Source organism: Narcine bancroftii, chromosome 3 (assembly GCF_036971445.1).
Source record: "Narcine bancroftii isolate sNarBan1 chromosome 3, sNarBan1.hap1, whole genome shotgun sequence".
Lineage (NCBI taxonomy): Eukaryota > Metazoa > Chordata > Chondrichthyes > Torpediniformes > Narcinidae > Narcine > Narcine bancroftii.
The window spans coordinates 787,739-813,583 of record NC_091471.1 but is presented as its reverse complement, the minus strand read 5'-3'; the positions used below and the strand labels follow the sequence as shown (position 1 = coordinate 813,583).

General features: G+C 42.6%; 2 protein-coding genes across 2 annotated transcripts in view; one reads left to right on the top strand and one right to left on the bottom strand.

The window, feature by feature from the left end:
- Positions 1–1,018: 1,018 nt before the first annotated feature.
- On the top strand, positions 1,019–14,177 carry LOC138756025 (zinc finger protein 239-like). The gene is made up of 4 exons (XM_069922707.1): positions 1,019–1,079; positions 1,691–1,752; positions 12,410–12,461; positions 13,558–14,177. Exons 1-4 carry the CDS (start codon positions 1,019–1,021, stop codon positions 14,175–14,177), a joined length of 795 nt encoding a protein of 264 aa, XP_069778808.1.
- The window catches only part of LOC138756922 (zinc finger protein 239-like), a 59,534-nt gene continuing 35,578 nt past the window's right edge, over positions 1,890–25,845 (bottom strand). The window contains exon 2 of the transcript XR_011353237.1: positions 1,890–2,405. The gene's annotated coding sequence lies outside the window, so the exon portion shown is untranslated. The remainder of the gene's footprint in view (positions 2,406–25,845) is intronic.

Below are 25,845 nucleotides of genomic sequence, written 5' to 3'. Positions count from 1 at the left end.
AAGCAGCCCAAATCCCTCTGCAATCCTAGAAAACCTTCTTCATTATCCACTATTCCACCTATCTTAGTATCGTCTGCATATTTACTAATCCAATTCACCACCCCATCATCTAGATCATTAATGTATATAACGAACAACAATGGGCCCAATACAGATCCTTGAGGCACACCACTGGTCACCGGCCTCCAACCTGACAGACAATTATCCACTACCACTTTCTGGCCTCTCCCTTTCAGCCAATGTTCAATCCATTTGACTATCTCAAAATTTATACCTAAAGACTGCACCTTCCTAACTAACCTTCCATGTGGTACCTTATCGAAGGCCTTACTGAAGTCCATATAGACAACATCCACTGCGCTACCCTCATCCACATTCCTAGTCACCTCTTCAAAAAATTCAATCAGATTGGTCAAACATGACCTTCCTCCCACAAATCCATGTTGAGTGCTCCTGATCAGACCCTGTCTATCCAGATGTTTATAAGTACTATCTCTAAGAATTTTCTCCATTAATTTACCTACCACAGACGTCAAACTTACAGGCCGATAGTTGCCAGGCTTCCTCCTTGAACCCTTTTTAAATAACGGAACCACATGCGCAATGCGCCAATCCTCCGGCACTATCCCCATATCTAATGACATTCGAAAAATTACCGCCAGAGCCTCTGCTATTTCCTCCTTCACTTCTCTCAATGTCCTGGGGAAGATCCCGTCTGGTCCCGGAGACTTATCCACCTTTATATTCTTCAAAAGCCTTAAAACTACACCTTTTGTAATCTCTATATTCCCCATATTTACCCAATTTGCTTTTTTTATCCCACATCTCCCAATATCCTTCTCCTTAGTGAATACCGAAGAAAAGAAACTGTTCAATATCTCCCCCATTTCTCTAGGTTCCACACACAGTTTTCCACTCTGATTTTCTAAGGGACCAATTTTGTCTCTAGCTTTCCTCTTACCATTAACATATTTGTAGAACTCTTTTGGATTAGTTTTCACCCTGCTTGCCATAGTTGATGAGAAAATGGAAACCACTTGATATTCCTGAAGAGTTTGGGGGAGGGGTTGATATATCAGGTGATTTTTCCTAAAAATTACTGAAATATAATTTTAAATCACAGTTCACTTTTGGGTGGTCATCTTGGTGTAAAGAAAACCATGAATTTTTCTGGCCTGGTTTGAGGAAGGATGTTGTGAATTGGTTCTGGACATATCACTTTTGCCAGGTTGTGGGGAAACCTAACCAGGCTTCTGCAGTAGCTCCATTACCACCTATTTCTGTTGTTGGGGATCCTTTCACTAGGGTTATTGTGGATTGTGTTGGTCCCTTGCCGAAAACTAAGTCTGGGAATAAGTACATTAACAATTATCTGTACAGCATCAAGATTTCCAGAGGCTATACCATTAAGGAATATTAATGCCAAAACGGTGGTAAAGGCTCTGGAAAAATTTTTCAGATTTTGGATTACCTAAGGAGAACAAGAGTGATCAAGGATCTAATTTTATGTCTGGGCTGTTTCAACAATTAATTTATGATTTGAGAATAAAACAGATCACTTCATCTGCATATCATCCTGAAACTCAGGGAGCTTCAGAAAGATTTCATTCTACTCTTAAAAAAATGAGGATTTATTGTTTGGAGAATGGAAAAGATTGGGATGAAGGGATTCATTTATTGTAATTTGCAGCAAGGGAGGCTGTGCCGGAGTCATTAGGGTTCAGCCCTTTTGAAATTGTGTTTGGACATCAGGTTAGAGGACCTTTGATGTTGATAAAAGAACAGTGGGTTAATGAGGATGTGCAGTTGGACTTGCTGGATTATGTTTCTAAATTTAAGGATCGGCGACAAAAAGTGTGGACTTTGGCTCAAGAGAATTTAGAAACGGCTCAGGGTAAAATGAAGCATTTATTTGACAGGAAAGGTCAAGTGAGGAATTTTAAGACAGGAAGTCAAGTTTTGATTTTGTTTCCAACACATGACAATCCTTTGAAAGCTAGATTTTCTGGACCGTACGTAGTTAAATCAAACCTGAATGATGTTAATTATGTTGTTAACACTCCAGGTCGAAGGAATTAAACTTGGGTTTCTCATAAATATGTTGAAACCTTATCGTGAGAATAAGGGTAGTGGAGAACAATCTGTATCAGAGGTGTTGATTGTTGACAGGGTTGAGGAAGTTATGGATCATAAGATTATGGAAACAATCTTGAGGGTAACCTTAAAGAAACCATGGTTCCTGTGCACCCCTGCTGGTTCATTGACTTGGGCGTCGCTTTAGTGATCTATGTCTGCGTCTGCTGCCTCGCGATGTGCCGGTCTGATCTCTGCAATTGCAGGCCGCCACAAGACCTCTGATTGGAGTTCTCCTTTTATTCTGGTACTGAAACCAGAACTGTTAGGTTCTGTACAGATTAGAGGAAGGTTAATTCAGTAACTAAAACAGATGCTTATCCTATTCCAAGAATAGATGACTGTATTGATAACATTTGAAAGCTAAATTTCTTACTAAGTTGGATTAGTTGAAGGGTTACTGTCTCTTACTGAGAGAGGAAATAATATTTTGGCTTTTGTAACTCCATCTGGTTAATGTGAGTATAATGTTTTACCTTTTGGCATGAAAAATCCCCCTGGAACATTCCAGAAGATGATTAATTCAATTAACCAAGGGTTAACACACACAGATGCTTATATTGATGACTTGGTCACAAAAAGTGACACATGGGAAGAACATCTAAGGGAACTTGGCAAATTTGCAAGATTATCCAAAGCAAACTTAACTGTTAATTTAGCAGAGTCAATTTGCAAATGCACCTGTAACATACTTGGGTCCTGTAGTTGGTCATGGCAAAGTTGCACCTATTCAAGCTAAGGTGAATGCAATTTCTGAGTTTCCTATTCCCAATGGCAAGAAAGCAGCGAGAAGGTTTTTAACGATGGCAGGATATTATCAGAAAAATTTCAGAAATTTTGCTGAGCTTGCTCTTCCTTTAACCAATCTTTTGAAGAAAGGGGAGAAATTTGTGTGGACTAAAGTTTGTCAGACAGCTTTGGAAAATTTAAAGGAGGTTCTATGCCATTATCCTGTGTTAAAATCTCCTGATTTTGACGGACTATTTTCTTTGGCAGTGGATGCCAGTGAAGGAGCAGCAGGTGTAGTTTTATTGCAAAAATATGGTTTACCATCCAGTTGCCTACTTTTCAAAAACATTCAATGTTCATCAAAGGAACTATTCCACTATTGAAGAAGAACTGTTATCTATAATATTTGCTTTGCAGAATTTTGATGTATATCTCGGTACCTCTCATGAACCAATTGTGAGAGATGGGAAAATTGATCTAAAATTATGAACATGGAAGAAACTAAAGTTCATCAGTAAAATGGCTGTAACCAGTTCAAACAGGATAAGCTTGGGGCTTAGGATGCAGGAAAGCAGAGTCAGCACGATTAACATAAGAATCTTCTAGTCTTTGTGACAAGACCATAGGACTAAGATAAGGAATGGTAAGGTACAATAGAATGTAGGAAGTTGAGGTAGTCTGGATCAGATAAGGGTCTCCTAGCCCTGGACAGAAGTACCAAGTCATACATTTCTAATTAGCTAACCATACACAGATTTATACATATGAAATTAGCCAACCCTAGTAGAATGAGTCAACTCTGCATATCAAGAGACTGTAGCCCAGAGAATCAGGAAGGTGTGAATAAGGACAATGACATGATGGGGCACCCACAGGATACCCCCTGGTCCTCCAAGTGTACTGAAACTGCACGTAGGCAGGAAGGATTACCTATGCCAAACCCATCCAGGGGGCAGAAGAATGTAAGGGGGAGGGCATTCTGATACTGAAATTGACTGTATAAAAGTTGGGTGAGCCCCAGTATGTGTGTGTATTCCCAGGGTAAGGGGAAGCACCCAACTTTGCATTGTTGTAGTAATAAATGTTCTTTGTTCTCAATTTTTGTCTCGAGCAATTTCTTTAAAGGTACTTTAATTTCTAACACAATTGTGATATTTACTGACCACAACCCTATGGTGTTTTTTATTAAAATGAAGAATAAAAACAGAAGATTGTTAAACTGGAATTTAATATTACAAGGATATAATCTGCAAATTAATAATATCAAAGGTACAAATAATGCGATAGCAGATTGTCAAGATGTTAATATTGATCGTGTATAGAAAAATATACTCTCAACATTGGGTATTGTAACATGTTATATATTGTGTATTGTTATCTCTAGTGATTTTAAAAACATTAGTTATAATTGAATTTAAACTCGAGGTAAAATTCCTTGAAAGGGGGAAAGTGTGACAGAGTATATAGATATGTTTTTGGGAGATAGATTGGGAAAGGTGTGGGTCACATACTAACACTCTAAAACACATTTTATTTAAAATACTGGAGCTCTGCCCCATGCTGGACATGTTGAGGCCAACAGTCATTGCAAGAGCTTTGGAGTGTGCCCAAGGGACTTCACTAATGGATTGTTGTTTACAAAAAGGCAACAGATGAAAGAGTGTGTCGGAGCTGCTTTCTGTCTGGAGGGGACCTTGCTGTTTTAAGAGGGTCATGTGGTTTTGCAATCAGTGTCAAACAGGCTTTCTGTGTGTGTGTGTCTGTGTGTGTGTGTGTGTGTGTGTGTGTAAGAGAGAGAGAGAGAGACAGAAGTCACTTCTACAGTGTTGCAGCAGCAACAGCAGCTGGGACTGGAACAGGACGAGCTGACAGGCTTGTGGAAAACCCCATTTGAATGAAAGCCCCATGTCAATGATATGTGACTTCTCTATAAAAGAGCTGGTCACCATTGGAGATCGATTTAGGCAAAAGATGGGAGAAACTCTGGCGGCCTGGCTCCTGCATGTCTGGGAACAAGGAGGGGTAATGTATATTTAACCTCTGAGGAATTGTTGGGATTAGGAACATTGACTACTGATATCTGGGTCACTGCTGAGCTACGTGGTAGAAGGAGAGGGGTGGATTACTTACTTGCCACTCTAGGGGATGCCCTGTTACGAGTATACCCATCACCAGTATATCCGTCACCAGTAGATTGGGATTTATATTTGCAGAACAATTAGGGCACCCCAGAGAAGGGTATAGCAGTAATTCAACAGGTCCTGGCCTCTGCCTTGTATGCAGGGTGTTTGAGGCTGTGGGTACATGGGGGGAGCCCTGATGAAGAGATGTCCACGGCCGGAATGCATACCTGATTGGTTCGTTCCGCCCAACCCACTGTACAGGGACTGGTTCTGTCTGTAACTAGTCTGCTAATTGGGCACCCTGTGTCTGAGGCGGTGCACGCCTTATCTGGGTTTCGAGAATTAAAGTTGGGAGGTAAAATCCACTCATGTACGGCCCAAGTTAAATCAGACAAGCAGGATGAAAAGAGAGGGGGTGCTGCTAGTAACGGACCGACAAGAAAGGACCTTTTTCTAACCTTTTTAAAGTTAGGCGTACCTAAAAGTGATATATTTTTTCAATATTTTTTTTATTTTTAACACTATGAACCATTCTGACCAAACTACACATAAACATTTCCCTCTTGAATATACACACTGTCATTTTCTACCTTTTCCCCCCCCTCCTTTCCCTCCCTCCTTCACCCCCCCCTCCCCACCCACTCAACATTCAACATATATGATAGGAACATAGGAAGTAGGAACAGGAGTAGGCCAAAAATGGCCCATTGAGCCTGCTCTGCCATTCAATACGATCATGCTGATCTAATTTATGACCTAACTCCACCTACCTGCCTTCTCCCCATATCCCCTAATTCCTCTATCATGTAAAAATTTATCTAACCAAATTTTAAATATGTTTAATGAGCCAGCCTCAACCACTTCCCTGGTTAGAGAATTCCAAACATTCACTACTCTCTGGGAAAAACTATTTTTCCTCATCTCTGTCCTAAATCTACTCCCCCGAATCTTGAGACTGTGTCCTCTCATTTTAGTTTCCCTGGCCAGCTCAAAAAACCTTCCTACATCTATCCTATCCATACCCTTCATAATCCTATATGTTTCTATAAGATCTCCTCTCATTCTTTTGAACTCGAGCGAATACAATCCTAGACGATTTAATCTTTCAACATAAGTCAACCCCTTCATCCCAGGGATCAACCTAGTAAACCTCCTCTGGACCGTCTCCAAAGTCAGTATATCCTTCCTCAAATATGGAGACCAGAACTGGACACAGTACTCCAGGTGCGGTCTCACCAGTACCTTGTACAGTTGCCATATTACCTCCCTACTCCTGGATTCAATTCTTCTAGTGATGAAGGCCAACATTCCATTTGCCTTCTTAATAACCTGCTGAACCTGCAACCTAACCTTTTGCGATTCATGCACAAGCCCTCCCAAGTCCCGCTGCACAACAGCATGTTGTAGTTTTTCACCCTTTAAATAATATTCAGCTCTTTTATTTTTCTTGCCAAAGTGGATAACCTCACACTTACTAACATTGTACTCCATCTGCCAGACCTTTGCCCACTCATCCAGCTTAACTCTATCCCTCTGCAGACTCTCCACATCCTCATTACAATTTGCTCTTCCACTCAATTTGGTGTCATCCGCAAACTTGGCTACACCACATCTTGTCTCCTCCTCCAAGTCATCAATGTAAATTATGAACAGTTGTGGGCCTAACACTGACCCCTGCGGCACCCCACTTACCACTCTCTGCCAACCTGAAAACTCCCATTAAACCCATTAAACAATGTCATCACACAATGAAAATAAACAAGAAATCCATATTTTCTACTTTTACATATTGGGTCAGTTCATTTCATCTTCTCCTTCTGTCATTTTAGGGGGTGAAGGTCCGTGGTAGGACTTCTCTGTTGTGTTCCATGTATGGTTCCCAAATTTGTTCGAATACTGTGATGTTATTTCTTAAATTATGTTATTTTTTTCCAGTGGAATACATTTATTCATTTCTATGTACCATTGCTGTATTCTCAGGCTCTCTTCTAATTTCCAGGTTGACATAATACATTTTTTTTGCTACAGCTAAGGCTATCATAATAAATCTTTTTTGTGCTCCATCCAAATTGAGTCCAAGTTCTTTACTTATATTACTTAGAAGAAAGATCTCTGGATTTTTTGGTATGTTGCTTTTTGTGATTTTATTTAATGCCTGGTTTAGATCTTCCCAAAACTTTTCCATTTTCTCACATGCTCAAATTGCATGTATTGTTGTTCCCGTTTCCTTCTTACAGTGAAAACATCTGTCTGATACTGTTGGGTCCCATTTATTTAACTTTTAGGGTGTGGTGTATACCCTGTGTAACCAATTATATTGTATCATGTGTAACCTCGTGTTTATTGTATTTCTCATAGTTCTGGAGCATAACTTTTCCCATGTTTCATTCTTTATCTTTATGTTTAGATCTTGTTCCCATTTTTGTTTGGGTTTGGAACTTGAACTTGAACTGGAGGGAGACCAATATCCTGGCAAGCAGATTCGCTAGAGCTGTGGGGGAGGGTTTAAACTAGTTTGGCAGGGAGTGGGGAGCAGAGTTTGCGAGCAGTGTCTAGGCTGCATGGCCACCTAGTTAAGAATGATGAAGTTAACAAAGGAAGGATGGAGGTTAAGGTAAAAGGTAGATTAGGGAATATATGTGAGGGTCATTCTCTGAAATGCATGTACTTTAATGCAAGAAGCATAGTGAACAAGGTAGATGAGCTTAGAGGATGGATTGGCACTTGGAATCATGATGTTGTGGCAATTAGTGAGACCTGGTTACAGGAGGGACAGGACTGGCAACTAAATATTCCAGAATACAAATGTTTTAGATGTGATAGAACAGGGGGTTAAAAAAAGGGGGAGGAGTTGCTCTGCTTGTTAATGAGGACATTACTGCCGTGAGGTGGCAGGATGGTTTGGAGGGATCATCCAGTGAGGCTGTTTGGGTGGAATTGAGGGGTGGAGGAGGCATGAGGGCACTAATGGGAGTGTATTATAGACCACCAAATGGGCCAAGAAAATTGGAAGAACAAATTTGTAAGGAGATAGACAATAGGAGCTGGATTAGGCCCTTCGGCCCGTTGAGCCAGCACCGCCATTTTACAGATCATGGCTGATCACTACCATCAGTACCCCTTTCCAGCCTTATCCCCATAACCCTTAACTCCTTCGCCCACTAGAGTCTTATCTAACTCTCTTTTGAACATAATCAGCGAATCTGCCTCTACCACCCTCTGTGGCAGAGCATTCCACAGATTCACACTTCTCTGGGTAAAAAAATGTTTTCTCATCTCCGTCCTAAAGGGCCTACCCTGTATTCTTAAACTATGCCCTCTAGTCCTCGTCTCCCCCATCATTGGGAACAAGTAATCCGACTTCACCCTGTCTATCCCCCTGATGATTTTGTGTACCTCAATCATGTCCCCCCTCATCCTTCTAAACTCCATCGGATACAAGTCCAGTTTTTCTAGCCTTTCAGCATATGTCAACCCCGCTATCGCTGGAACTAACCTTGTAAATCTGCGCTGCACACCCTCTATAGCTAGTATGTCCTTCCTCAAAATTGGAGACCAGAACTGGACGCAATACTCCAGGTGGGGTCTCACCAGGGCCCTGTACAACTGCAGAAGGGCGTCTCTGTTCCTATACTCCAATCCCCTCTTTATGAAAGCCAACATGCCATTTGCCTCTTCACAGCTTTCTGAACCTGCATGTTAGCCTTCAGTGACCGGTGAACAAGTACACCCAGATCCATTTGCACCTCCCCACTCCCTAGCTTGTCTCCATTTAAATAATACTCAGCTTTCCTATTATTGCCCCCAAAATGGATAACCTCACATTTGCTCACATTGAACGTCATCTTCCATTCAGACCACTCCCCCAACCTGTCCAAGTCCCTCTGCATTTTCCTGACATCCTCCTCACACCCCACACCGCCACCCAGTTTAGTGTCATCTGCAAATTTGCTCATGTTATTAATAATCCCCTCATCCAAATCATTTACATAAATTACAAACAACTGAGGACCCAATACCGATCCCTGCGGCACTCCACTCGTCACATCCTGCCATCCTGAAAAAGATCCGCTTACCCCAACCCTTTGTTTCCTATTTCTTAACCAATTTCCTATCCATGTCAGCACCTTACCTCCAATACCATTCTCCCTGATCTTGCCCACTAATCTCCCGTGCGGTACCTTATCAAAGGCTTTCTGGAAGTCCAAATACACCACATCCACTGGCTCTCCCAAGTCCACCCTCTTTGTCACATCCTCGAAAAATTCCAGAAAGTTAGTCAAGCATGACTTACCCTTAAGGAATCCATGCTGACTAGCCCTTATACTATTATTTCTGCCTAAGTGCTCTGCCATTACTCCTTTTATGATAGATTCCAATATCTTCCCCACCACTGACGTCAGGCTGACCAGTCTATAATTTCCCGTTTTCTCCCTCCCTCCCTTCTTAAAAATTGGCACCACATCAGCCACTCTCCAATCCTCAGGGACCTCCCCCAAATCTATGGAACTTTGGAAAATGTCGACCAGTGCCTCCACAATTTCCATAGCAACTTCTTTAAGCACCCTGGGATGCAGCCCATCAGGCCCTGGGGATTTATCAGCCATCAGTCCCAACAATTTACTCACAACCTCCTGTTTCTGGATCTGGATATCCATTAGATCCCCTACTTCCCCAGGAAAGTTCCCCAAGTCTCTTTATACCGCATGACCACTACCCCCTAACTGACCATAACCTATATCCTCTTTGGTGAAGACAGTTGCAAAGTATTTGTTAAATTCCTCAGCCATCTCCTTGTTTCCGGTAATAATTCCACCCTTTTCCATTCTTAATGGACCAATTTTAGACCGAACCAATTTCTCCCTCTTCACATATTTAAAAAAACTTTTGCTATCCTCCATTATATTATTTGCTAATTTCCTCTCGTACTTCATTTTCCCCTCTCTTATGACTTTCTTAGTTACCCTCTGATGCTCTTTGAAGGTTTCCCAATCCTCTAACTTCCCACTCCGCTTCGCTATCTTATACTTACTCCCTTTGGATTTGATAGTGCACTTGATTTCATTAGTTAGCCACGGCTGCCATTTGCATCTCCTAGAGCCTTTCCTCCACTTTGGAATAAATTTGTCCTGAATCCTGTAAAAAATGTCCAAAAATACCTGCCATTTTTCCCCAGTTGTCCTCCCAGCTAGTGTATCTTTCCATTTTATTTTGGCTAGGTCCTCCCTCATAGCTGCATAATCCCCTTTATTTAACTGCAGTACAGATGCTTCCGACTTCCTTTCTTTTTCCCTTTCTAATTGCAGCTCAAAAGTAACCATACCATGGTCACTATTCCCTAATGGCTCCCCTACATCGAGGTCACTTATTAACTCTGCATCGCTGCACAGCACCAAGTCCAGAATCGACTTCCCCCTGGTAGGTTCCTCCACTAGCTTCTCCAAAAAGTATCTCGAAGACATTCAATAAACTCACTCTCTTGTGTTCCTGCCCCCGTCTGATTATCCCAGTCCACCTTCATATTGAAGTCCCCCATAACTACCGTATTGCTACCACTTTGACATGCCACTCTTAATTCCTCATTTATACTTCTACCGATATCTGAGCTACTTTTCAGAGGCCTGTAAATGATCCCCATTATGGTCCTCATGCCTTAACAATTTCTTAATTCTATCCAAACAGACTCTACCCCACCTGTTTCAATGTCTTTCCTTTCAAACACCTGAATTTCATTTCTTACCAACAGAGCTACCCCACCTCCTCTTCCTAACTTTCTGTCTTTTCTATAGGATGTGTACCCTGGAACATTTATTTCCCAATCCTGCCCTTCCCGCAGCCATGTCTCCGTTACTCCGACAATGTCATAACCTCCCATTGCCATTTGCGCCTCAAGCTCATCCATTTTATTCCTTACACTCTGTGCATTCATACACAATACCTTGTGTATGAATACCATATCTCCTTTCTCCCTCCACCTTTATTCTCGATGTACTTACCCCTACTCTGCTATCACTTTTAGTTCCCTTTTTCCTTATTGTTTCACCGTCTAACGGAACCACCGCTATATTCACTCTCCTATCTGCTTCCCTATGAGTCCTGTTCCCTTCCCCCTGCCAAATTAGTTTAAATCAAATCCGACAGCATTATTAAACCTAACTGCCAGTATATTGGCCCCCGTTGCATTCAGGTGTAAACCATCCCTCTTGTAGAGGTCTTGTCTTCCCCAGAAGAAATCCCAATGGTCAATGAACCTGAATCCCTGCACTCTGCACCATTCCTCCAGCCACACATTTAACCTCCTGATTTTATTATTTTTGCCCCCACCCACACACAGCACAGGTAGCAGCCCCGAGATTACAATCCTGGAGGTCCTGCTTCTTAACCTCCTTCTGAACTCACGGTAGTCCCTCTTCAGGATCTCCTCCTTCATCTTATCCACGTCATTTGTACCCACGTGTATCAGGACTTCTGGCCGTTCACCTCCCCCCCCCCCAGGATACTCTGAACCCTATCCGAGACGTCTCGCACCCTGGCTCCTGGGAGGCAACACACCATACAGGAACACTTGTCAGGTTCACAGAATCTTTTGTCTGTTCCCCTGACGATGGAGTCCCCAATGACCACCTTGTTCCCCTTCCTTCCTTTCCGCACCACCGGTTCCCTTGGTGCAACCTCTGGCAGGCTTTCTTCCCCAACTACATCCAATACACTATATTTGTTGCTAAGAGCAGTAGCCACCAGCGTGCTCACCACAGAGCTGGCAACTTTCCCCTTTTAGGGTGTGGTTTATACCCTGTGTAACCAATTATATTGTATCATGCGTAACCTCATGTTTATTGTATTTCTCATGGTTCCGGAGCATAGCTTTTCCCATGTTTCATTCTTTATCTTTATGTTTAGATCTTGTTCCCATTTTTGTTTGGGTTTACAGTTTGTTTTCTCGTTCTCCTTATCTTGCAGTTTGATGTACATGTTTGTTACAAATTTTTAAATTATCATTGTGTCTGTAATCACATATTCAAAATTTCTTCCTTCTGGTAACCTCAGACTGTTTCCCAATTTGTCCTTCTGTTGATGGTATGCAAACATTGTATCGTGAGTTATATTATATTTGTCCTTCATTTGTTCAAAAGATAATAATTTATTTCCTGAAAAACAATTTTCTATTCTTTTGATCCCTTTTCTCTCGCATTCTCTGAAGGAAAGGTTATTTATTATGAAAGGGATTAGTTGATTTTGTGTCAATATTAATTTTAGTAGTTGATAATTTATTTTATTCCTTTCTACGTGAATCTTCTTCCAAATGTTGAGCAGATGGTGCAATACTGGTGAATTCCTACATTGCACCAATTTTTCATCCTTCATTGGCTTGGCTTCATGGACAAAGATTTATGGAGGGGTAAAATTCCTTGGATTCTTGGCAGGTCTCGGCAGACTGGAAGACAGCAAATGTCACGCCACTTTTTAAGAAGGGATGTAGGCAGAAGACTGGAAATTATCGGCCAATTAGCTTGACGTCTGTGGTTGGAAAAATGCTTGAAGCCGTCATTAAAGATGAAATAGTGAAACTTTTGGAACGTAAGGGTTCAATCAGGCAGACGCAGCATGGTTTTGGAAAGGGAAGATCTTGTTTGACAAACTTGTTAGGATTCTTTGAGGATATAATGGGTGTGGTGGATAGAGGGGAACAGGTTGATGTTGTCTATTTGGATTTCCAGAAAGCATTTCATAAGGTGCCACACAAGAGACTTCTCAGTAAGTTACAGGAAAGTGGAGTCTGGGGAAGTCTATTGGCCTGGATTGAAAATTGGTTGTCTGACAGGAGGCAGAGAGTCGGGATAAATGGGAGTTTTTCAGGTTGGCAGAGAATGGTAAGTGGGGTGCCGCAGGGGTCGGTGTTAGGCCCACAACTGTTCATCATTTACATTGATGACTTGGAGGAGGGGACAAAATGTGGTGTAGCCAAGTTTGCGGATGACACTAAATTGAGTGGAAGAGCAAATTGTAATGAGGATGTGGAGAGTCTGCAGAGGGATAGAGTTAAGCTGGATGAGTGGGCAAAGGTCTGGCAGATAGAGTACAATGTTAGTAAGTGAGGTTATCCACTTTGGCAAGAAAAATAAGAGCTGAATATTATTTAAAGGGTGAAAAACTACAGCATGCTGTTGTGCAGAGGGACTTGGGAGGGCTTGTGCATGAATCGCAAAAAGTTAGGTTGCAGGTGCAGCAGGTTATTAAGAAGGCAAATGAAATGTTGGCCTTCATCGCTAGAGGAATTGAATTCAGGAGTAGGGAGGTCATGTTGCAAATGTACAAGGTACTGGTGAGACCGCACCTGGAGTACTGAGTCCAGTTCTGGTCTCCATATTTGAGGAAGGATATACTGGCTTTGGAGACGGTCCAGAGGAGGTTTACTAGGTTGATCCCTGGGATGAAGGGGTTGACTTACGATGACCCACTACTGCAACACCAGTGTGTCCCCACAAGGGGGAGCCCATCCCACTGCTCTGATTGTGGGAAATGTTTTCAAACCTCCAAGGACCTGGAGGGGCACGGGTGTGTTCCCCCTGAGTATGGTCCATTCACCTGCCGTGTGTGTGTGGAAAGGGGTGTGTTCCCCCTCGAGAGAGTTCATTCACCCAGTCCTCCAGCCTCCTGCAGCACCAGAATATTCACTCTGGGGAGAGAGGCTTTAAATGCTGTGTGTGTGGGAAGGGGTTCTCTCGATCCTGCTACCTGCTGCAACACCAGAGAATTCACACTGGGGAGAAACCATTCACATGCTCACTGTGCGGGAAGGGGTTCTCTCAACCCTCCGGCCTGCAGGACCACCAGTGGATTCACATTGGGGAGAAACCGTTCATCTGCTCACTGTGTGGGAAGGGGTTCTCTCGGTCCTCTGACCTGTTGAGGCACCAGAGAATTCACACAGGGGAGAAACCGTTCTCCTGCTCACTGTGTGGGAAGGGGTTCTCTCGGTCCTCCGGTCTGCATGCACACCAGCGGGTTCACACTGGGGAGAAACCATTCACCTGCTCCCTGTGTGGGAAGGGATTCTCTCACTCCTTCACCCTGCTGAGGCACCAGAGAGTTCACGCTGGGAAGAAACCATTCACCTGTTCGCTCTGCAGGAAGCGGTTCTCTCGACCCTCCTACCTGCGAGATCACCAGCGGGTTCATACTCGGGAATGACTGTTCACTTGCTCTCTGTGGCATTGGATTCATTCAGCATTCTGGCCTGCAGGGACACAAATGAGTTCAGACCAGGGAGAAACTTCTTCGGTCTGTTGGATTCTCAGCTCCTGCCACCTATGAGACACCGGAGAGTCCACACTGGGGAGAAACCATTCACCTGCTCGCTATATGGGATGGGATTTGTTAAAACATCCAAGCTGCTGAGGCACCATTGAGTTCACACCCAGGAGTAGCCTTTTCACTGCTCTCTGTGCAGGTCAGGTTTCTCTCGCTCCTCCAGTCAGCAGGGACAACTGTGGGTTAACACCAGGGAGAGACTGTTTTCTGGCAGAAAATGTGGGAAGGGACTGGCTGATTCCTCTTCTCTTTCAGGAAGGAGTTCACTCAGCTGTCTGGTCTGTGGGCATATCAGTGAGTTTACACGGATAGAGAGTGTTCACCATGGGTAGTCAGCAACTTTTCCCTCTGGTAAAAGCGTCACATGCCAAAGGATGTGTGTTTCAGGCAATGGTTTGCAACCTTTTTCGACTCACGTAATCCTTTACTGATCACAGAACACCTATGCCATGTGAGTGGGGAGAAAAGGTTAAGAACCACTGGTTTAAGTTGAGGGGAAAGGGAGGAAGGTTAAGGAGGCTGTTTGGGGCAAATATTTTACCCAGACAGAGGTAAGCACCTGGAACAGGCTACCGTGTTGTTGATTCTTGACATGAGGTGGATCAATTTAGTTTAACTTGGGCATGGGCCAAAGGGTTAATGTTTCAAAGGCCACAGGTTTGTGTTGATGGGGATTTTCCCTGTTGCCTGAGCTCCTCCCTTCCCCATCTCGTTCGCGCCCCCCTCTTTCCCTTACACACTTAAAATGTGCGCTTTGAATTAGAAGGAGGTTAAGTTAAGTTAGTTAAGTCAATAGTGATAAGTTATTCATAACATTCCTGTAATGTAAGATTCTAACCTTTTTTTTAAACTTGCAGCTCTGGGTTCTGCAAGGCTGAGAACCTGCTTGTGTTTTAGAATCAGCAGACATCAGCTAAATTCCACCAATGCTGTTATCTGAAGAAAGGACATCTGTGTACCAAGAACATTTAATCTTCCTGCTTGTTTTGGTCACAGACTGTCAGAGGCCTAGCCTTCATGCAAAATAAACCATTGCATTCAAAGTGATAAGCTGAAAATTACATTATTCGATAGAAGCCTAGCGTGCTAGCTTGCTTGCTTATCTTTCTTGCTGCGCTGGGAATAGGTGCTTGGGTAAGCAGTTCTTGGGTAATGGTCCCGCTGCTGAAGTTTGAGACTCTACGAGAGGTGGCAACATCTCTCAGCAAGAAGAACTTCTGGAGTCCAGCCAACGTCCTGGTCAGGGGAGATGGAGAAGCTGCTACCGGTGCCCTGACAAGCTACAATAAGTGTGCAGTCATTGCCTCGCTTCAGCAGTTGGGACCAGTCCAAGCGTTGATTAGTATAGTTGGGAAGGGCTTGCATATTGTAGTGTGAAATCAGCTTTTGAATTTGTAATAAACATTTGTATAATCTGACCTGCTCTCGATGTGTGTGTCTATTTTCTTTTGGTAGCTCAAACACTGTGGCCAATCTAAAATGAACAAAATGAGAGGTATAAATTGACCCAAGACAATTGGTGCTGCGAGCAGGGTTGGTCTCAAGATGTTTCGCCGAAAGAAAGAGGTGAGCCCTGAGCAGTTCTTAATTCCAGGATGGACTTCCAAAGACGAAGGGTTTGGCATGTTGGCCAATACCCTGTCTTTGTTGGGACCACTCATTAGTTGAGATGAGAAGTTAGACCCATCAAGTGCACCTCTGGGAGAGCGGGTTGCCACTCTCCTTCGAGAAAGAAAATTTCCTGATAAAAGGGGACGCTGATGGATGGTTTTTGGCTGCTGGCCACAGGCTTACGCCACTCCATTCAGCGTGAAGCAGAATCAGTTCAAAGAGAAGTAGAATCTCAGCGCAAGAGAAAGCAATTAGAGGAGGAGCTAGAAGCCCTGTGACAATGCTGTTCCATGATGAGTGAGATTGTTCGCACCAGTCAGGACTGAGCCAAAGAATGGGAAGATAAGCATGTCCAAACGATCTGCCGTAATATTAAACTCCGGCAGCAGCTTTGTGCAGATAAGGAAAGGCAAGGAGTAGAATCTGATCCACATCGTATTCGTGCCATGATAATGAATGGTGACATAGAAACATAGAAGATAGGAGCAGGAGTAGGTCATTCGACCCTTCAAGTCTGCTCCGCCATTCAACGAGATCATGGCTGATCTTAAAGTTCAGTACCCCGTCCCCACCTTCTCTCCGCAACCTTTAATACCCTTATACTGAAGAAATAGATCTAATTCCGTCTTAAATAGATTTAATGAACCTGCCTCTACTGCCCTCTGTGGCAATGAATTCCACAGATTCACCACCCTCTGGGTAAAGAAATTCTTCCTCATCTCGGTCCTAAATGGTTTGCCTATTATCCTCAAACCATGGCCCCGGGTTCTGGATTTTCCCATCCTTGGAAACATCCCATCTGCATCCATTCTGTCCAGTCCTGGCAGAATTTTATATGTCTCTATGAGATCCCCTCTCAATCTTCTAAACTCCAGGGAGTACAATCCCAATTTGCGCAATCTTTCCTCATAAGTAATTCCTGCCATTCCAGGTATCAGCCTGGTGAATCGCCTCTGCACTCCCTCCATTGCAAGAACATCCTTCCTTAGATAAGGTGACCAAAACTGCACACAATACTCCAGGTGGGGTCTCACCAAGGCCCTGTACAGCTGCAGTAAGGTATCCTTGTTCCTAGACTCAAACCCTCTTGATATGAAGGCCAACATACCATTTGCCTTTTTAACCGCCTGCTGTACCTGCATGCTCGCCTTCAGAGACTGGTGTACAAGTACCCCTAGGTCTCTCTGCACTTTCCCATCTCTTAATCTATTGCCATTCAAATAGTAATCTGCCCTCTGGTTTGTATTACCAAAGTGGATAACCTCACATTTATCCACATTGTAGTGCATTTGCCATGTATCTGCCCAGTCCCTCAATTTATCCAAATCACACTGGAGCTTCCTGACCCCCTCTTCTGTGCACACAACCCCTCCTAGCTTAGTGTCATCTGCAAATTTGGAGATATTACATCCAATCCCCTCATCCAGATCATTAATGTAAATTGTGAACAGCTGGGGTCCCAGTACAGATCCCTGTGGCACCCCACTGGTCACCGCATGCCACTCAGAAAATGAGCCATTTATCCCAACTCTCTGTCTTCTACCTGCCAGCCAGTTCTCAATCCACATCAATACTTTGCCCCCAATCCCATGAGCCTTGATTTTGGAAGCCAGTCGTTTATGCAGGACCTTATCGAAGGCCTTTTGGAAGTCCAGGTACACCACATCCACTGGCTCTCCCCCATTTATTTTACCTGTCACCATCTCAAAGAATTCCAATAGATTTGTCAAGCACGATTTACCTTTTGTAAATCCATGTTGACTCCGTCCGATCCCTTCTCTGCTAGTCATATGCTCCGCTAGTACATCCTTAATAATGGATTCCATCATTTTGCCCACTACTGATGTAAGGCTCACCGGCCGATAATTCCCCGCTTTTTCTCTACCCCCCTTTTTAAATAGTGGGGTAACATTAGCTACCCTCAATCCATGGGTACTGATCCTGAGTCTATCGAGTTCTGGAAAATAATTCTTAAAGCATCTGCTATCTGAATGGCCACTTCCTTGAGTACCCTAGGCTGTAGATTATCAGGCCCTTGGGATTTATCTGCCTTCAATCCCATCAATTTCCCCAAGACCATGTCCTTAGAGATACTGATTTCTTTCAGTTCCTCCCTTGCATTAGTCTCTATGTTTCCCAACATCCTTGGGAGGTTATTTGTATCCTCTCTTGTAAAAACAGAACTAAAGTAAGAATTTAATTGGTCTGCCATTTCTTTATTCCCCATTATATATTCCCCTGATTCCGACTGCAAAGGACCTACTCTGGATTTCACCAATCTTTTCCTCTTGACATATTTATAAAAGCTTTTTCAGTCGGTTTTTATATTTGCCGCAAGCTTACTTTCGTAATTTATTTTTGCTCTCTTGATTAATCCCTTTGTCCTCCTTTGGTGCATCTTGAACTGCTCCCAGTCTTCGGTTGTGGTACTTTTTTTTGGCCAATTGATATGCTCTCTCTTTGGACCTAATGCTGTCTCTAATTTCCCTTGTTATCCACGGTTGAGTCACCTTTTTTGGTTTATTTTTATGCCAAACCGGTATAAACGATTTTTGCAATTTCTCCATTAGATCTGTGAATGCTTTCCATTGTCTATCCACAGTCGACTCCCCCATAAACACCACCCAATCAATCTTACTCAACTCCCGTCTCATACCATCATAATTCCCTTTATTTAAATTCAGACCTTAGTCTTGGTTCACGCCTGCCCATAAGGCAGCAGACTTCCCAAACAGACAGAAGTGGGGATGATGTAAGGGTAGAGATGGAAGGGATAGATACCCCGGTCTCCCAAGTGGACCCAGGGGAAAATACCCAAACCCCTGCTAATGCTCTATGGCCTACTCCCTCTACGGGATGGCCTCGACCTCCTCCCCTAGACTGGGCCAAAGTGGGAACAGGGGTCGGAAGGAGTCAACGATACGTGACTTCTCTGTAAAACAGCTGGCTGCCATTGGAGATCGATTTAGGCAAAAGGAAGGAGAAACTCTGGCAGCCTGGCTCTTGCATGTCTGGGAACAAGGAGGGGTTAATGTATTTTTAATCCCTGAGGAATTGTTGGGATTAGGAACATTATCTACTGATATCCGGGTCACAGCTGAGCTGCGGGGTAGAGGGAGAGAGGTGGATTACTTACTTACTACTCTAGGGGATGCCCTGCTACGAATATACCCATCACCAGTAGATTGGGATTTACATTTGCAGAACAACTGGAGAACCCCAGAGGAGGGCATAGCAGTTATTCATCAACAGGCCCTGGCCTGAGGAGTCACGTGATGGAGTAGTGGCCGGTTAAGGAATTCCAGCCCTCTCCCGAAAAGTTAAAAAAAAACGCACAAAACACAAAGATACAAGATTAAAATTTAAAACAAACTAAAAATAAAGGTGAGAAGAAAATGGCAGCCAAGAGAGAAAAGTCGAAAACAACGGGAAGAAGAGAAGAAGAAAGAACGTCGGAAGAAGGTGAAGGCCTTACCTGTCCGAGGAGGCCCGCTGCAGAGAGAGAAGCCTGCTCCCTCAGGTCAGTGGAAGTCCCGGGCTCGGGACTACAAAAATGGCTCACAGAGCCAAGTAAAAATGCGCAACCGTGTATGCGCAAGGAGTCGCGCATGCGTGATGCGCATGAAAAAAAGCACACTGACGGGAGGGGAGAACAACTGTGGAGTCGATCTCCACAGCTGAGAGAGACACCTGCAACACAGCAGCTGGTGCAGAACACAGAAAATAATGACAACAAGAAAGAAGAGGGTAAAAATAAAACAAGGAAACAACAGATGGTCAACCCACAGGAAGAAGAAGAAGAAGAACAGAAAGAAATGGAAGAAGAAGAGAAAAGCAAGACAATGGATGTAGCTTTTTTTAAAGAATATATGGAATCAGTGAAAGAATGGCAATTACAAGAATTTAATGAGATAAAAAGAAGAATTAAGAATGCAGAAGAAAAAATGAATAAAATAGAAATGGTCAAATAAATAATATTAGAAATGGAAGTAGAGGACTTAAAAGAGAAATTAGAAGAATCTAATAAAAAAGTTAAAGAGACACAAGAGCTGTTAGCTCAGAAGATAGATATAATGGAAAACTATAATAGAAGAAATAATATAAAGATAGTGGGCCTTAAGGAAGATGAAGAAGGCAAGAATATGAGAGAATTTATAAAAGATTGGATCCCCAGGGTCCTAGGAAGACCAGAATTACAGGAAGAAATGGAAATAGAGAGGGCACATAGAACATTAGCTCCAAAACCACAACTGCAGCAAAAACCAAGATCCATTTTAGTAAAATTCTTAAGATATACAACAAGAGAAAATATATTGGAGAAAGCGATGAAGAAAATAAAAGAAGACAAAAAGCCACTGGAATACAAAGGTCAAAAAAATTTTTTCTATCCAGACATAAGTTTTGAACTCCTGAAGAAGAGGAAGGAGTTCAATACAGCAAAAACTATCTTATGGAAAAAAGGATATAAATTTATGTTAAAGTACCCAGCGGTACTTAAAATAGTTATTCCAGGGCAACAAAACAGACTATTCTCGGATCCAGAGGAAGCACGAAAATTTGCAGAACTACAAAACAAGCAGAGAGATGAAGACATGTAATGAGAGTAAAAATGACCACGAATTATATGTATGTGTGTATATGGGTATATGTGTGTGTGTATACAATATATATATATATATATATATATATATATATATGTCTCCGCTCCATCCTCAACATCCATTGGAGCGCTTTCATCCCTAACGTCGAAGTACTCGAGATGGCAGAGGTCGACAGCATCGAGTCCACGCTGCTGAAGATCCAGCTGCGCTGGATGGGTCACGTCTCCAGAATGGAGGACCATCGCCTTCCCAAGATCGTGTTATATGGCGAGCTCTCCACTGGCCACCATGACAGAGGTGCACCAAAGAAAAGGTACAAGGACTGCCTAAAGAAATCTCTTGGTGCCTGCCACATTGACCACCGCCAGTGGGCTGATAACGCCTCAAACCGTGCATCTTGGCGCCTCACAGTTTGGCGGGCAGCAACCTCCTTTGAAGAAGACCGCAGAGCCCACCTCACTGACAAAAGGCAAAGGAGGAAAAACCCAACACCCAACCCCAACCAACCAATTTTCCCCTGCAACCGCTGCAACCGTGTCTGCCTGTCCCGCACAAACGAGCCTGCAGCTGACATGGACGTTTTACCCCCTCCATAAATCTTCGTCCACGAAGCCAAGCCAAAGAAGAAGAAGGAGAAGATATATATATATATATATATATATATATATGTAGATGTGTATGTATGTGTGTGTATACATGAATGTATCCATATTTAGAGGAAAATGTATAGAGTATAGATAAGAATTAATAAGGAAGGGAAAGGGAATAGAGGGAATAAGGAGGGAATTAAAAGAGTGACCTTCGTTACATATGAAAATTGAAATCTTTTCCAGTGAGGGGCTGGGTAGGGAGGAGTTACAGTCACTGCAAAATCAGTTGACGTTTGCGAGTGATTTCGCAAATCCAAATGGAGAGGGGAGATGTGGTTGCCCGACAAGGGATAAAGGGCAACTCAGGAGGGGGAGGGGAGAATGGGGTTAAAGAAGTTTTAATTAGGAGAATAAGGAAAATGTTTGATGTTTTAGAAATGTTGTCTTATAAAGTGTTCAAAACAAGAAAGCAGAAATGGATAAGAAGGAAAGGTGATGATGGAGAAACGGAAAGGGAAGATAAACAAAGTATGAAATGGCTACGTTGAACTATGTGACTTCAAATATTAACGGAATACATAACCAAATCAAAAGGAAGAAACTGCTAAATTTACTGTAAAAAGAAAAAATTGATATAGCATTTGTGCAAGAAACACATTTAACTGAATTGGAGCACAAGAAATTAAAGAGAGATTGGGTAGGACATGTAACAGCAGCGTCGTATAATTCAAAAGCAAGAGGAGTAGTTATATTAATTAGTAAAAATGTGCCAATTAAAATAGAAGAGGAAATTATAGATCCAGCAGGGAGATATGTAATGATAAAATGTAAGATATATTCGGAGTTTTGGAATCTACTCAATGTATATTCACCTAACGAAGAAGATCAAAAGTTTATGCAAGATATTTTTTTGAAGGTAGCAGATACGCAAGGGAACATATTAATAGGAGGGGATTTCAACCTGAATTTGGATTCAAATATGGACAAAACTGGGAAAAAAATTAACAGAAAGAACAAAGTAACCAAATTTATAATTAAATCGATGCAAGAAATGCAACTTTTGGATATGTGGAGGAAACAACACCCAAAGGAAAAGGAATATTCATATTATTCGGGTAGACATAAAACATACTCAAGAATAGACCTATTTTTGTTATCAGCTCGTATGCAAGATAGAGTAAGAAAAACAGAATATAAAGCAAGAATATTATCGGACCATTCACCCTTGATATTGACAATAGAGTTAGAGGACATCCCTCCAAGAATGTATAAATGGAGATTAAACTCCATGCTACTTAAAAGGCAGGATTTTAGAGAATTCATTGAAAGACAAATTAAAATGTATTTTGAAATAAATACGGAATCAGTGAAAGATAAGTTTATACTATGGGATGCGATGAAAGCGTTCATTGGAGGGCAAATAATAAGTTATGTAACCAAGATGGAGAAGGACTATAATCAGGAAACAGAGCAGTTGGAAAGGGAAATAGTAAATATAGAAAAAGAATTAGCAATGAAGGAAGATATAACTAAAAGAAGAGAATTGGCAGATAAAAAAATAAACTATGAAACACTACAAACATATAAGGTGGAGAAGAACATAATGAAGACAAAACAGAAATATTATGAACTCGGGGAAAAAACACACAAAATTCTAGCATGGCAGCTTAAGACAGAACAAACTAAGAGAATGGTATTGGCATCAAGGAAAAAAGACAAACAAATCACATATAATCCAACAGAGATCAATGAAAACTTTAGAGAATTCTATGAACAATTATACCAAACTGAAAACGAAGGGAAAGAAAGCAAAATAGATGAATTTTTAACTAAAATTGAACTACCAAAACTACAAATAGAGGAACAAAATAAATTAACAGAACCATTTGAAATAGTAGAAATACAAGAGATAATAAAAAAATTAGCAAATAATAAAACACCAGGAGAGGATGGATTCCCAATAGAATTCTATAAAACATTTAAAGATTTATTAATTCCTCCCCTCTTGGAAGTAATCAACCAGATTGACAAAACACAAAGCTTACCAGATTCATGTAAAACAGCAATAATTACAGTAATACGAAAGCAAGGGAAAGATCCACTTGCACCAGCTGTAAAAAAGAAATGGGAACAACAATTCATGCAATCTGGACATGTGAGAAAGTAGAAAAATTTTGGGAAGATCTAAACCAGATATTAAATAAAATTACAGAAAACAATATACCAAAAAACCCAGAGATCTTCCTCCTAGGTAACATAAAAAACAAAGAATTTGGAATTGATTTGGATGGTGCTCAAAAAAGATTTGTTAAGATAGCTCTAGCCGTAGCAAAAAAATGTATTATGTCAACCTGGAAATTGGACGATAATTTGAAAATACAACAATGGTATATAGAAATGAATAAATGTATTCCATTAGAAAAAATAACATATAGTTTAAGAAATAATATTGAAATATTTGAACAAATATGGGAGCCATACATGAAACACAATAGAGAAAACCTACCAGGGACATTCACCACCTAAATTAACGAAAGGAGAAGGAAATGAAAAGAATTGACTCAGTGGAATTTCTTGTTTATTTTTATTGAGTGACAACATTGTTTGACGGGTTTAATGTATCCTAGATTTTGTACTTTAAATGAATGGGGGGAGGTAGGGAGGGTGGGATGGGTGGAGGGAGGGGGGGAGAAAATGACACTGTATATATTTGAAAAGGAAAATGCATGTATCATGGTCAATGTGGTTTATGGTGTGAAAAATATTTTAAAAAAAACAGGCCCTGGCCTCTGCCTTGTATGCAGGGCGTTTGAGGCTGTGGGTACACAGGGGGAGCCCTGATGAAGAGATATTCACAGCCGGAATGCATACCAGATTGGTTCGTTACACCCAACCCACTACACGGGGGTTGGTTCTGTCCGTAACTAGTCCGTTAATTGGGCACCCTGTGTCTGAGGCAGTGCACGCCTTATCTGGGCTTCGAGAATTAGAGTTGGGAGGTAAAATCCACTCACGTTCAGCCCAGGTTAAATCAGACAAGCAGGATGAAAAGAGAGGGACTGCTGCTAGTAACGGACCGACAAGAAAGGACCTTTTTCTAACCTTGTTAAAGTTAGGCGTACCTAAAAGTGATATTGATGGGAAACCTACTGCAGTCCTTTATGCCCTTTATAAGAGAAAAGCAGGGGAACATCATCCCCAGCTGCTGAGCCCTCCTGGCCCAGCTGTGCCCTCTGTTCCCCCTGCTGCTTCTATCAAGCAGACTTCTCCTGGTCCAGTTACCCGTGATTAGGTACAACAAATGGTTAACAAGGCTCTTATGGATAATAGTGGCATGTGGGCCTGGAAGCCCTCGAACCCTACTAAAGCATGAAGGTGTGGGCAGGGTTCCCGTGTCTACATAATTGAGATACAGCGGATACACGGGGACCCACGGGCCTACATACTGTTAACAATCCATTGGGGTGGGGGTAATAACCGCCAATATTTGGTCTTGGTCGATACCGGTGCGGAGCACTCGGTGATTCCGGGTAACTCCGACCTCTGGACTGGACCGACCTTTTGAATAGAGGGGTTGGGAGGAGCGGTCACCCTGGCAAAGGAAATAAAAGTCCATGCCACGGTGGGTGATAGCCCTTCCCCTATCTGGTTAAATGCCCTGGTGGCTGCTACTGACGAGTGTATCCTGGGTATTAATATGTTGGCCGGTACGGCCCTTAATATTAGCCAAGGGGGATTGGCATTTGGAATTCGGACTATTACAAAAAAACTAGTAGTGGGTCAGGCTAAGTGGGATCCTGTGATGGTGCCACCCCCCATGAAACCAGTATGCATTCCACAATATCGCCTCCCTGGAGGGCAAGAAGAGATTAGTGCCACCATCGATGCTTTGCAAGAAGAAGGGGTAGTGAGGCCCGCAAAATTGCCCTTTAGTAGCTCTGTTTGGCCGGTCCAGAAGCCGGACGGCTCCTGGAGAATGACAGTTGATTATCGCTTTTTGAACAAACATGCTCCACCACTTGCTTCGGCAGTTCCGGACATTGTTACCCTTATTGAAAATATTGCTACTGGGAACTCAGGAACATGGTATGCTGTCATTGATCTCGCTAACGCCTTCTTCGGTATTCTTATAGCTGAGGTCTCACAGGATCAGTTCGCTTTTACCTGGAAGGGGCGCCAGTATATCTTCACTCGCCTCCCTCAGGGTTATGTACACTCTCCCACTATTTGCCACAGCCTAATTGCCCGTGACCTGGAGACGGAGCCAGTATCGCCTTCCCTCTCAATTCACCATTATATTGATGATGTGATGATCCAAGGGGCCACAGAAGAGATGGTACAGGAAGGTTTGGAGAGTGTCCAAGATACCCTGATGCAAAGAGGGTGGGCCATTAATCCCGCCAAGGTACAGGGCCCGTCCCAGTTATTTGCCTTGGAATTCAGTGGCATGCTGGAGAACAAGTGGTTCCCGATAAAGTTCACAATAAAATCGCAGACTTGGCCACTCCTACTAACAAAAAAGAGACCCAGCGTTTCCTGGGGTTATTGGGATATTGGCGACGCCATATTCCACACTTGGCATTGCTTTTACGTCCTCTGTATAAGGTTACCCGAAAGAAAACAGACTTTGTATGGGGTGACGATCAGGAAAGGGCGCTCCAGTCCGCCAAGCAGGCTATTCTTCAGGCCTTGCCCATTGTTCCCCGCATCCCAGATATCCCCTACAAACTACAGGTCTCCGTTACT

Coding starts and splice junctions, on each gene's coding strand:
- LOC138756025 (XM_069922707.1), top strand. CDS start 1,019: ATGAGAAAATGGAAACCACTTGATATTCCTGAAGAGTTTGGGGGAGGG. Junction 1,753..12,409: donor AAATTGTGTTTGGACATCAG/GTTAGAGGACCT, acceptor GATTCTTGGCAG/GTCTCGGCAGACTGGAAGAC. Junction 12,462..13,557: donor GCCACTTTTTAAGAAGGGAT/GTAGGCAGAAGA, acceptor GTTCCCCCTGAG/TATGGTCCATTCACCTGCCG.